Source organism: Oryx dammah, unplaced genomic scaffold, assembly GCF_014754425.2.
Source record: "Oryx dammah isolate SB20612 unplaced genomic scaffold, SCBI_Odam_1.1 HiC_scaffold_29, whole genome shotgun sequence".
NCBI lineage: Eukaryota > Metazoa > Chordata > Mammalia > Artiodactyla > Bovidae > Oryx > Oryx dammah.
This window is the reverse complement of record NW_024070213.1, coordinates 77,018,041-77,032,023: the sequence shown is the minus strand read 5'-3', so window position 1 is coordinate 77,032,023 and position 13,983 is coordinate 77,018,041. Positions and strand designations below refer to the sequence as shown.

Genomic DNA, 13,983 nt, shown 5'->3' with positions numbered 1-13,983 from the left:
TATATTAACTCTATTAAATGAAATGTATAAACTATAAGCTTCATCAGCATAAATAACATCTAATCATTGGTCTAATGACTAGGCTAGAAATTCTGTGACAAAAGAAAAAACATAATTTAAAAATTAGGGATAAGGAAAAAGAAGAAATATCCATTCATTCTACAAATACTTGTAGCTTGGGACTAAATGCAGTTAAGAATACAAGGATGCAAACCCTTATCTGTGACTTTAAGGATGTTACCTAGATAAAATGTGATCATTTTGTAAAATATGCAAATACCAAGTCATTATGTTGAACACCTGAAACTAATATGATATTATATGCCAATTATACCTTAATAAAAATGTCACATTTTAAAATATATATGTATATACCAAGATAGACAAAGTAATAAATAACTAGAAAAAGTAATAAATAGCCAGAGAAAGGAAAACAGTGTTCAGTTAGGTGAAGAAAAAGATTCTAAGTATAGGAGAATGGCTCTCTTGATACTAATATATTAAAAAAACAATTCTAATATATGTAAAAACCTTTTTTGTCATTTCATAAGTTTTCTGATTCACCTACCTGTTATTTCACTGCTTGATGTAATCCCTGGAATGGAAGCTACTGAATTGGAGAAAATAATGGGAAAAAATGTTTTATATGGAAGGAAAATTATGTTTCTGATAACATCTATGGTCATACATAAAATGGATCAACTTGAAATTAATGTTTCAGAGATATCTGATTAAATAAATAGATGTCAAAACATAAAATTAAAGTTTAAAATCCATAGACCACAAGTAAAAAGTCAAAGACTCTTATCAGTTTGTATAACACTTTTTTCTAAAATCTTAAAAACAAAACAAAAACAGAAAAAAAAAATCTCCCCCCAAAAATGTAATTGCAAAGGTATAAATAATACTGCAAAAGAAAGTTTTGGATTTTCTTTTAAGACCCTCTTAAGTTGTGGTTGATGACTATTGCTTACCTGTGCCTGAGCTGTTGGAGACCAGTGTAAGTGCTATACAAAGGAGGAGACAAATATTTGGAAATGTATGTTCAGATGGTTTTGAAAAACAAGATTATAAAGTATTTATTTAGACACAACTATTATATCTCTAGAACACAAATAAATGATGAAATGCAACAGTTAAGTTCATTTACCAGATGCTCACACATTTTAATATACTCCTGTACTTCTTTGACCACTGCTTTGATTACAAGTGATTCAGTTAAAGATAAAATTCTTTGGTGTCAGTTGAAAAGAAAATACAATTTATTTTCAAGGAATTTAGCATAGAATTTTCTTCTGTAGCCATTTTTTTCCAAATTAGTAACATGCAGAATGTTCTTTTTAGGACACATGGTCTCTAAATAGGGAAGAGATTCTTCAATATCACAATTGGATGTAGACCTTACTATTTGGCATTTAAGAAATAAATAAATAGAAAATGACAACTTTGAGGGAAAGGGCCAAAATGCCTGAGTTGCAAACTCATTCATAACTTATCTAGATGCTAAAAAACAATTTTTTTACCTGCTTCGGTGCTTAGTATGGAGGTAGCTGTTGTAGTAGAAACTGTTTGGGGAAGACAATATTTATGAAAATATATCACTTAAATAATTTTGCTGGCAAATTTATTTCAAGAAACCAGTTGCCATAAACTCAATAAACATTTCTGAAATTGTATGCGGTTAATTGACAAAACAATCTTTCATTTAGATCAGTGTTAATAACTCTTCTTATTGTATGTCCAACAAAAATGATTCATTATTTTCTGTTATTACCACTTAACCAAAATCTCACAGGAACTTTATTAAGTCTATTTTTGGGCCAAGATGAACTCTGCACTTAGCTTTAGGAAACTAACCTATGATAACTAAAATAAATATCACTTCACTGATGATCACATACTAAATTCATTATCAAAACCTAAGGCTTCCAATTTATAATACTATCTCTTAATTGACATTACCTCCAAATATTGATCAATGAGAAGTAGTATGTAAGTGTACTGCAGTAACTCTAAGCACACTTACCAACCAGTGCATTTAAAGTTCCAAACCCAAGGTTAAACTGCATTTTGCCCAGTAAAATAGCCTTATAGCTTGCAAGAAATACACAAGTTAAGAAAAATAAATTAATTTTTGTTTCTGTGTTCTCACCTCCCAGCATAATCATGATTTCAAAATATTTACTTCACCGGAGATCACATTCACTTTTTTATTCCATTTGTTCAAATTATCATTTAAAAATGTCAAGCTTTGGATGATGATGTTCAACTAATAATAAGCATGTAATACCTATTTTATGTTCTAATTACGTTACTAACTTAACTCACAATAGTATAATGAAATTATATTTTGAAATATTTTCTAGTAACAATTTTAATTTGAAATTTTATATCAATATATTTATTAGCATATCTTTTACTGGCATAGATTCATGTGAAACTATAAATGATTATCATAAAAATAAAGCAGAAATACACATCTAAACCATAATGATGATTTTACCTGTATATGTCGAATTTGTTGAAGCAGTTTCTGAAATAATCACAAATTACTATTATTGACAGAAATGAAAAGTTGTGAAAAAAATTCTAAAACTCAAGTTGCCTATGAATGATCTGTTTCTTTTTTATTTCACTTCTTGCAATTTCGAATACACAAAAAGAATCATTTATATATTCTTTTGAAGTTTATTGAAATTTCTTTTTAAGATATATGTTGCATATGAATAATCCTTCAAGTAGTTAATTCTATCTATATATCATCTTCCATTCCATCCCTTTATTAAACTATTTTAACTGATGTTTCACTTCTTAGTTCCCAGAGCCTACAGACAGGCAAGAGTAGGGCAAGAGAACTGCCCCCATCTACCAGTGGTTTGGAGTGCCTTGGCAGCATTGGTTTTGAACTGACCCAACATAAACAAACACACTGAAATGGAATTGTGTCAATCCACCGAGGAACAGTCTAAAGCATTAAGTACATACTCCTCTGCTGTTGATGGTCTAAAAAGACTCCAAACTCTTTATCTCATCTTTCCTAAATCAATTAGAGGAAAATATAGTGACTCACCACTGCACTCCAATTCTCCTGCGATGCAATAGCTGAAAGTTAAATTATAAACAAAAAAAGAAACAATCAAAAAGAGAAAGAACTTGAAAAATTTAACTCCTAAGTATATACATCTCCTAAATTTAAAGCAACAAATTGTCTAACAGTGAAGATCAAAACAGAACCAAATAAGAGAAAAATAAATAATTGTTTCCCCAAGAGCATGTTATGGATTCAAATTGGTTTTGTTTTTGTTTTTCCCTGTACTGTTTCCTAATCTTTTCACTGAGAAATTCTTGGGACCTGAAAGAATGTTTGGAATCAAGCTGTAAAGTTGGTTCTTACATTTTCAGTTTTAAACACAATGTTTTTTGATGGACATGCTGCTCTAGTACAGACCTCCTCTTGAAAGCCTATAAACATGATCTTACATTTATAGAATGAAAACTTTCCTTTTACCCAAAACAACATAGTGACATTTTCTCTGCTGTCTTTTCCACTAAGATTTAACAAATCATTAGTCATATGTGAATTTAATGAAAACACAAAATAACCAAAATACGTACCATAAAACTGAACCTAAAGCTGACTTCTTCACTTAGAAATAACAGAGTTAAAATATATTCATTGATTTTTTTCTTGTTTTCTATATAAAAATGTAAGAAACAGAACTATTGGACAGTTGGAGAACATACCATGTTCTCCCACAGTTATCTTGAATCACTCCACCAGCTGGTACGATATCATTGTAGAAGCAGCTGCACTCAGCCAAACTGACGCACTTCATGGTGTTCTCATCCAGGTAGGGAGCACTGTCTGGGCATTTGGCATAACAGCCTGTGTGTAAAAATGGCCCTCAGTTCATCTCTATTTGCTGAAACTCCTCATACTGCATTATATATTTGTATACTTACTTCAATGATTCCAAGAACTGAAGTAGATAACAGCACACTTTTAGTGAAAACCATATAAGATTGAACAGGATTCAGATTCTTTGGCAATGAAATATCAACCTGAGAACTTAGAAATTTCAGCTGACTTAATTTTTTCTAAAATATTTCCTAAATATTTTAAGTGATTTACTACTTTAATGACAGCCACGGTGTTGAACATAACACACGACTGGGATAAGTGTGTGTCTTGAAACGTGAATGCCAATTCTAAATACTTTCGTGAATACCAATTCTAAATACAATTTCATCAGATAGATGAAGGTAACAGAAATCATAATAAAATGGGCTGAAAATATCCCAAAGCCTGGGATTTAACATAGATGTGACTGTCAGAAAGTTTTTGTATCATCTTGTTTTCTTGCCACTTCTTTATTTTTATCTAAGATATGTAATGCTAAGAGTAAAGTACATTTTAACTGTGGATATAGTTAACTGGCCTCCATTCAAGTGAGACAATGTTATATGTTGCATTCTGCAACTATAGGCTCAACAAATACCTTGTCTAATGAAACGTATAAAGATTGCTAGTAGGATGAGAGCACTATGTTCTCTTTCTCTCTCCTGTTAAATAGATAATTTATGTCTAGAGGAAATGTTTCTAATGTAGAAATATTAATGTCATAATAAAGATAACTAGCTACCCATTAAATTAAAAAAATGTAAGACCCTGAACTGCCAGAAACTAACAACATTTCCCAGTTTTAGGATATCAGTATAATTTGCACCTTTTTGCCGATATTATTAAAATACGTCTTACCTTCTAAAAGTGCAGAAAATTTCTGGCCAATTACTCGATCTTTGCATGTTTTGGCAGTCACTGTGCCACAAGGTTCATAATGCCAGCTGAATTCCCCAGGTGCATTATAATAATCACAGTAGACAGCTATGATTGAATTATATCAAATTACTTGTATTCATTATATGACAATTTTCAACTTTAATATTCCAAAGCATTTTTATGAGAGATTTTGAATGATACTAACAATAAACAGACCTAAAGTATATCATTCTGTCTTATTACGTCCTTTGGCTGTATCCAAATTTCCATCTGCTTATTGTTGTGTGTGTGCTTAGTCACTTAGTCGTGTCCAACTCTTGTGACCCCCGTAGACTATAGCCTGACAGGCTCCTCCGTCCATGGGATTCCCCAGGCAAGAATACTGGAGGGGGTTGCCATTTCCTTCTCCAGAGGATCTTCACGATCCAGGGATCAAACCCGCATCTCCTGCATTGCAGTCAGACTCTTTACTGACTGAGCTATGAGGGAAGCCCTAAGCACACACACACACAAAGTATATCATTCTGTCTTATTAAGTCCTTTTGCTGTATCCAAATTGTCATATGAGCCAAAACAATTTTTAAAAAAGGAAGGGAAACTTATAGAATCAAAATAGCATTTAAAAAAAATCTCACAATAAGGTTGATTTTAGGGAGAAGAGTAAACATTAACTTTTCCAGTTTTTGAGCTATTTTAGATCATACAGTATATTCGTGGTTTTAATGTCTAGCCTTAAGTCAGGAAAATAAATCTCTAGGAAAACTGGTCTTTTTAAATGTAAATAACAGTTCCTAAATGAGGTAACTATAATATAATATAATATTCAATATAATATTTCAATATGCAAAGTGGTACATAATAGACCAAATAAAATGCAGATTTAATTTCAACATTTCTCATTTGTCACATTTTCTCTTACAATACCTTCCTTTGGAAGAAAAAGAGTTGACTAATTTCTAGTAAAGTTACCACATTTCACACATATCAAAATTCCGTTTATATTCATATTACAGTGTATCTTGACTAGAGCTCTGTAAACATTTTCAAGATGATGTGTGAAGACTTCAAACAAAAGTGATATGTGAGGTAAATATTTAAGAATATGTAACTATACCAAGATAGGTAGGCAGTTCATTGCTCATCTATGAATAAGAAATATTTTCCATCAATATTCAATCTTCCTCTGTGAACAGAACTTTTGAAACTAAAATTGAATTTGATGCACCATGTTAAGTGCTACATTTTCTGAAATAGGTATTTTTTTTCCATCACAAACATATTAACATGTTTTAAGCCTGTTTATGCCCAAGACTATGTATTTTCTAGAAAATATGAGAAGATTGATAGTCTCAACAAAACGAGTCTCTCTAATTAAGGTTTAAAGAACAGCAACATATGGACTTGACTTACGACAGAGGTCTGGTTTTCTCCATGTGACACAGACTCCAACTGCACTGCATGCCTCTGCGTACATTGCCACGGCCGTGCAGAATCCCAGGTACTTGCCCTCCATATCACAGGCACAAGCTTCTTCAATACATGCATCGTAGTACTCATTGGGGTCCACCTAAGGAGAGCACAGCACATGAGTCTCTGAGGGCAAAGCCTGTGCCTGTCGTTGCTCTCGGGGCCCCCCTACCTTATTGTGACACTCTCTGAAGGTGCTGTCCCGAATGATCTCACACTTCCGCACGGCCCAGGCTTTACAGTATGGATTTGAGTCACATGGGAAGGTTTGAGCGACTGTGTCTGAACATTCTTGACTTGTTTTCCAACTATTTCCAAATTCCAGGGTTCCAGCAGCTACTGATGAGTATCTTGTGGTGAAATCATCCTTCAGATCACCATTGTTATTTCCACAGAGACCGCACACCTGGCCCTACATAGATCAGAAAGAGTACTGAAAAAGGGCGTTATGCTAGAGATACACAGACAGATAGATTTAGATAGATATATAATAAAGATATTAAGATTGTATACAAGTTTATTTTACATTCCAAATTTTGGAAGAAAACCAGAATCTGTAGATAAGCTTCTCCTCCTGTTTAATACAAGGAGTTCTATATTGCAAAATGATCTAGTACTGATCAAGATACATGCTTTAAGAATTAAAAAATAATTACATTCACTAGCTTCAAATTTGACAGGACTGTACTCCTAAGTTCTTAGAATATTTGCTCTGAAAACTACATTAATTCTATCTTTACATCAAGCAACCAAATATGGCTAAAATACAATTCATCAGCTTTATTGCATTTATTTTCCACCAAATTCTATCATCTTTGATTACATTTAATATTACATGTGAGATTGAACAGATGTAGCATTGCTCTCTAATAAATATTGCCATTCTGCCACTTTCTACCTTTGAATATGTCCTCTAATTCTCAGTAGCAAAAATGATTTCACTTCTACTATGCTATTTGCAGACTTCCTCAGTGGTTCAGTGGTAAAGAATCCACCTTCAATGCAGGAGAGTCACAGGAGTCACAGGTTCAATCCCTGGGTCAGGAAGATCCCCTGGAGGAGGGCATGGCAACCCACTGCCGTATTCTTGCCTGGAGAATCCCATGGACAGAGGAGCCTGGTGGGCTACAGTTCATGGGGTCGCAAAGAGTAGGACATGACTGAAGTAGACTATCTGTATCTGTTTGCTATTTGCTCTGTTATGGTATACTTATATATACATATATGCATATATATATATATATGAAAGTGATATACATACATTCCAGCGTGGATCCAGTATAACAGAAATTCTTGTATTTTTGTCCCAAATTATGGTTATTCCATTTAAAAATTTCAGAATCAAATAGAGGCCAACGGTATGAACAGAGTATGAATTTCCATTGAGTTCACATTCCTTACTTTCTGTAGTTTTGACTGCTGTGACTTTACCATCATGCAAGACAATATTTTGATCCTGTAAATTAAAAGACAGACTTACTTACAGTAACATCAATCTTATATGGCAGTTCATAATCTGAGGGGGAAAAAAAATAGTACTGTACCTGAAAAGCAACTATAATTTTTCTTGAGCATGTAAGTCCATCCTCACAGCACGGGACGCTTTCAGTTAAAATACGGAATGTGCCATTTTCACGACCACAATAATCCTTTAAAAATTAAATTTTAATAATAATTTATATCAGGAACATGGAACTCAATTACAATATTTGTATCAGACAAATATTTCTTAGACAGTGACACCCTATACCTAATAAATTACCATATGTTACATTATGGAATTTCCCAAAGACAATGGTTATCTGTGTTACAAGTCTGTAGTCTTGGCTGAGTCCAAACTAACTTCTTTGACTCAGTTCTTTTCCCATTACTTCCATACAAGCTTAGAATTATTCCATAGATGTGTATATATATATATCATGTAAGTTTATAATCTTAAATTTATTTCTAGATTGTTCAGATAGCTAGATAAAGACATCTTTTTCTTTAGTGATTCATATGAAACTTAATATTCACTCAAAACTCATGCAAAACAATCCATATTATGGAGCAAGCATGGACTCCAGAAACTGACAGATCTAGGTTTGAATATGGCATTTTCTACCTAGTAGTTCATGTTGCTTAACCTCTATAAACCTCAACTTCTTCATCTCCTTCATGGGGATAATAATATAAGCGTTTTATATTATAAATTATTAAATATATAGATCCACTTGGAAAAGAAGCACTCGTAAAATGGTAACTGTCATTGTTGCTGATAGTACTATTGCTAAAATAATGACATCTAACATTTATTGAGCACTTATTACGTGTTCCAATATTTTCTCTAATTTGGTTTCAAGTAGGGGCTATTTCCATCATACAGTTAAGGAAACAGACACAGAGAAATTAAGGTATGTGCCCAAAATAAGTCACACATCTAAGAAATGGCAGAGGCATGAGTGGAATTTAGGCCTACTGGCTCCAGAATCATCACTACATTATATTACGTTTTACTGCCTTCAAGAAACATATATGCAGCATGTTTTTTTATTTAATTCACATTTTGAGAATAAAATTTCCCAGAGTTCATCTAATAATTATGAAGTAAAGAAAAATTGTTTAAAAACACACTTGTAATTACCTCGATAAATGAATACTGGCAGAGACCATCAAAGCTGTAACTTTTTCCATCAAAAGTTCTAACATGACCTTCCCCATAGATATGACAAGTGGTTTGACATTCATTTTGTGTACAGTTCCAAGATCCTTTTATGCAAGTACTAGAAGAAAACAATGATAGAGCGTGGTAATTATATCATGCCAAGATTATGACTGAACTCATATTGCTTTTGTAAAGAAGCACAAAGCATATCAGTTTAAATTTTGCAGTTGTCCATTATATAATGTTCAACTTTCAATGCTGTATAAAATTTGTTTTTAAAATAGTTTTTCTAACATCTGACCATCATTTTTCCAAATATCCCAAAGTATGACTCCTTTCCCATAAAAATAAGAGTAGATTGTATACTTTCTAATATCCAAAACAAATAAAACAGTAATTCTTTATTATGTACCATTTGTTGCAGCCAACTGAGGTGACACTTCCTTGGTCATACTCTCGTCCACCAAAAGAGCATGGGCAGTCATCAGGAAAGACACAGTTCCCTTTAGAATTTCGAACCATTCCTTCAGGACAATAGCACCCACGTTTGCAAGGCAAGTTCTCCTATAGGAGTAAATATAAAATATACACCATGAGGCACTAGTCTAAATTCATTGCATTATCAGTTGTATTAATACTTGACAATGCATAAATAAACCAAGTATAGAGCTAGAATCAGCATTTGACAAATCAAAATGACACACAAAAATAATATGACCTTCTAATTATTTTCCTTTGATGTTTTAATTTCCATCTTCACTGAAACAAAAGTGTTTTTTTGAAATAAAAGTTATCAAAAATCTAAACTCTAATACCATGTTACTTACATCAAAACTAGGTATGTTCCGAGTGCTACATGTACTATCAACTCTCCTCTGTGCCTTAGGATTCCTACAGTCAACATATTCAGCCCCTCCAGAACAATTCTCTGTGAGACAAAGGAAGTTGTTAGTCAAGGGCCTCTTGATCTGCTTATTTTAACCAAAGTAGATATCTTAAGCTTGCGTCGTGATTTCAAAACTTACGTAGTGTCAAATCAATGGGAGTCTGGCAAAGAAGAATCCCATCTCTACAGACACTGGAAATAAAAGAAAATTATAAATTTAAATAAAATTTCAATGACAGCTTAATACACTGTTAGAGCAACTTTCATCCCTCATTCATAAATCCCCTGCTTTATCACGAATAATAAGATCAATGAGATACAATCCCCCAAAAGAAAGAATACATTTGAATCAGTTCTAATGAGGTGGATGAAACTGGAGCTGATTATACAGAGTGAAGTAAGCCAGAAAGAAAAACACCAATACAGTATACTAACGCACATACATGGAATTTAGAAAAATGGTAACAATAACCCTGTATGTGAGACAGCAAAAGAGACACAGATGTATAGAACAGACTTTTGGACTCTGTGGGAGAGGGAGAGGGTGGGATGATTTGGGAGAATGGCACTGAAACATGTATAATATCATATAAGAAATGAATCGCCAGTCTAGGTTCGATGCAGGATACAGGATGCTTGGGGCTGGTGCTCTGGGATGACCCAGAGGGATGATATGTGGAGGGAGGTGGGAGGGGGGTTCAGGATTGGGAACACGTGTACACCCGTGGCGGATTCATGCTGATGTATGGCAAACCAATACAATATTGTAAAGTAAAAAATATAATAACAATAAATAAATGTTTTTAAAGAAAAAGATGCATGTGCATCTGCTCAATCATGTCTGATTCTTTGCAAACCACCAGGCTCCTCCGTCCATGTGATTTCCCAGGCAAGAATACTGGAGTGGGTTGCCATTTCCTCCTCCAGGGGATCTTCCCGACCCAGGGATCAAACCAGTGTCTTCTGTGCCTCCAGCATTGGCAGGTGGATTCTTTACCCCTGAGCCACCTTGCAAGCCAAAAAAAATGCATAAAATGTAACAAATTATAAGATATAACTTGTATGCATTATAGAAATGTACAAATAAGGTTCTTATGGACATGCAGAAAACTAAATGGAAAAGATGGCTGGATTTTAATGGATAAGTAAGTTTCAACAGATGTTGCTGATAAGATGCAAAGCTGTGACAAAGGAAAGAACAAGGCATGTTCTAATGACTTGTTTGGATAGAAGGTAGGATACATAGGGAAAAGTGGTAGAAGTAAGTTATAACCAGATTTCAGATAGTCTAAAATGACATGCAAGTTTGTTTCTATTCTTTAACCAACTGTCACCAGTTTTTGAGCAGCTAAGTGGCACAATTAGAATAGTGCTTTAGATATGACATTCCAGTGACAGTACCGGAAACATGACAAAGAGAGAACAAAGAACAGTCAAGTTGGTTCACACAGTAGTATAAATAAGAGGTTTTAGATATTTAAAATAGGACAATGCTAACACCATCCGTAATTTGGAGGTGCTAGCCTAAGTGATCTACTGATTCTTCAGCATTTACTGGGAAAGTATCGTTAATCAAATCCAAACCAAATGTTTTGTGCACTTTATTGATTAAAAGGAGTTGTTACACATTTTCCTTTAAAATGACCAAATTATTATTATTCATTGCTAAATGATATCTTTTAAAAATTAATTTATTTATTTTAGTTGGAGGCTAATTACAATCTTGTGGTGGTTTTGCCACACATCGACATGGAATTAAAGAAAAGAGAGAAGGTGCATCCAAAATTTTTGGAATGACTGCTTCACTTTTGCAGTTATGTTTTTAAGAATAGCTATTTCTGTACATGAAATTAGAAATGTAGATAAATTATTTTGCCCAAACTGCAGGAATCACAACCTCTTTATCCATCATAAAAAGTTATAGTTCTTCAATATCTCCTACCACCCTGGAACAAAGTTTAAATTCTGGAATATGGCCTGGCTACTTTCTTCTTTTCCAGCACAATCTTGTGTAACAACAACCGACATGTACAATACTATTTCAAGCATTTCCTACATTACTGCATTCGGTTTCCTTGACTGGAAGTCACTCTTCACACTCCAATTTTGTCAGGAAAAAGATTCATCCCTTAGGAAAACTGAAATGCTGGTCTCTTCTGAGAAGTTGTGTTTTTCTTTTTTTCTTTTTTAAATTTCCTGAGGTAGCAACTGGCCCTTTCTGGTACCATATGATAGTATATAAACCTCTTTGCAATAGTCTGCACCATACTTACTCTGAGTCCAAGACAATGACCACTCATCTTTGCAACTTCAGTGCTTAGCACAAAGCCTGGCACATGGTAGGCATTTATTGAATAACTTTGTTGAACAATAAATGCTGAGAGACAACTAGGAATCATTGCCTGAATATGAAATTGCTTTGCATTCTCTGTACATAGCAGCTGCTAGAATATTTTGCTACTGTCATTTAAAACCAAACATGAGTGGGATATATCAGCAATGGCCATTATAGTGAAATGTACACTCCAGGGAATATTAAACTTTAATGAAAATTTGGCAGTTCTAAAGAAGATTTCATCCTAGCAAAAGACTATTTCTTTGAAAAGCAAAGTATCTTGATTTTAAAGTCATAACAAGTATATATGTAATTTCCATACCATTTATTGTCATCAATATGGATGAGTTTGCCTGGTTGCACGACCTCATCATTTATGTAGCAGTCACACTGAGATTTTGAAACACAATTTCCTTCATTATTCTTGTACATTCCATCAGGGCAAGTGCATCCATCAACTGGAATGCCTTCCATATCACAGCTTTTATCTCTCTCTGACAATGATCGGCAAGAACTATTGCAGGTTTTTACGTTGTACTTGAAAACTAGTTCACTAGGACAAGATTGATCTGTTGGTATAGGGAGAATATGGTCAGTATGTAAATATCTAGAGTAATTAATAATCTTAATTCAACTGGACATTTATCATATTATAGTGAATTAACCATAGTTGGGTTATGAATAATAAAAGAAAAAGTACTTGTCCTTTTTTTCTGTCAGTGTTGAGACACTGCTATAATGTTTACACATTCTGCTGGAGATAAAGCCCATAAACAAGATAGATAGTTCACTGCTCTCAGGCAGCTTATATTCCTTGGGAAAAGACAATCGTGGTACGTGCTAAAAAGCAAAATAGGAAGCTCTGAGTGTGTATAGCTGGGACCTACCCTTAGTGAAGAGGAGGGACAGATAGACAGCATGAAGATAGCCTAGAGAAAGGGAATTCTATATCTGGAAAACGACTTACGTTAGAAGAGAGGGGAAAGTGAAAGTGAAGTCATGTCCAATCCAGGCAAGAGTACTGGAGTGGATTGCCATTTCCTTCTCCAGGGGATCTTCCCGACCCAGGGATCAAACCCAGGTCTCCCGCATTCCAGGCAGACACTTTAACCTCTGAGCCACCAGGGAAGCCCACAGAAGAGAGGGGAATTCTTTCAAAGAGCAAGTAAGAGAATAGAAACTATAAACCTTGCAAGCAGTTTGGTCTTTAGCCTGAAAGCCATAAAATGCCACTGACTTGTTTTGACTGAAATGTCACATGATCAGGCTAGTTTTATTTGGTTTTACTTTAAAGATTATACTGATTTCTCTGTAGAAGAATTAGAGGGAACCAAGACTGGATATAATACGTTAAGGCTGTATATTGTCACCCTGCTTATTTAACTTATATGCAGAGTACATCATGAGAAACACTGGGCTGGAAGAAGCACAACCTGGAATCAAGATTGCCAAAGAAATATCAATAACCTTAGATACGCAGATGACACCACCCTTATGGCAGAAAGTGAAGAGGAACTAAAAAGCCTCTTGATGAAAGTGAAAGAGGAGAGTGAAAAAGTTGGCTTAAAGCTCAACATTCAGAAATGAAGATCATGGCATCTGGTCCCATCACTTCATGGGAAATAGATGGGGAAACAGTGCAAACAGTGTCAGACTTTATTTTGGAGGGCTCCAAAACCACTGCAGATGGTGACTGCAGCCATGAAATTAAAAGACGCTTACTCCTTGGGAGGAAAGTTATGACCAACCTAGATAGCATATTCAAAAGCAGAGACATTACTTTGCCAACAAAGGTCCATCTAGTCAAGGCTATGGTTTTTCCAGTAGTCATGTATGGATGTGAGAGGTGGTCTGTAAAGAAAGCTGAGTGC

At 34.2% G+C, this 13,983-nt stretch overlaps 1 protein-coding gene across 1 annotated transcript in view; it reads right to left on the bottom strand.

Moving 5' to 3' along the window:
* MUC19 (mucin 19, oligomeric) overlaps positions 1-13,983 on the bottom strand; it is a 76,581-nt gene that overhangs the window by 19,202 nt on the left and 43,396 nt on the right. The window contains 13 exon segments of the mRNA XM_040233941.1: positions 1,524-1,565; positions 3,071-3,102; positions 3,745-3,886; positions 4,760-4,885; positions 6,191-6,347; positions 6,420-6,659; positions 7,509-7,703; positions 7,792-7,896; positions 8,871-9,009; positions 9,304-9,455; positions 9,719-9,819; positions 9,917-9,969; positions 12,435-12,681. Of these exon segments, the coding sequence (XP_040089875.1) occupies positions 1,524-1,565; positions 3,071-3,102; positions 3,745-3,886; positions 4,760-4,885; positions 6,191-6,347; positions 6,420-6,659; positions 7,509-7,703; positions 7,792-7,896; positions 8,871-9,009; positions 9,304-9,455; positions 9,719-9,819; positions 9,917-9,969; positions 12,435-12,681 (1,731 nt within the window).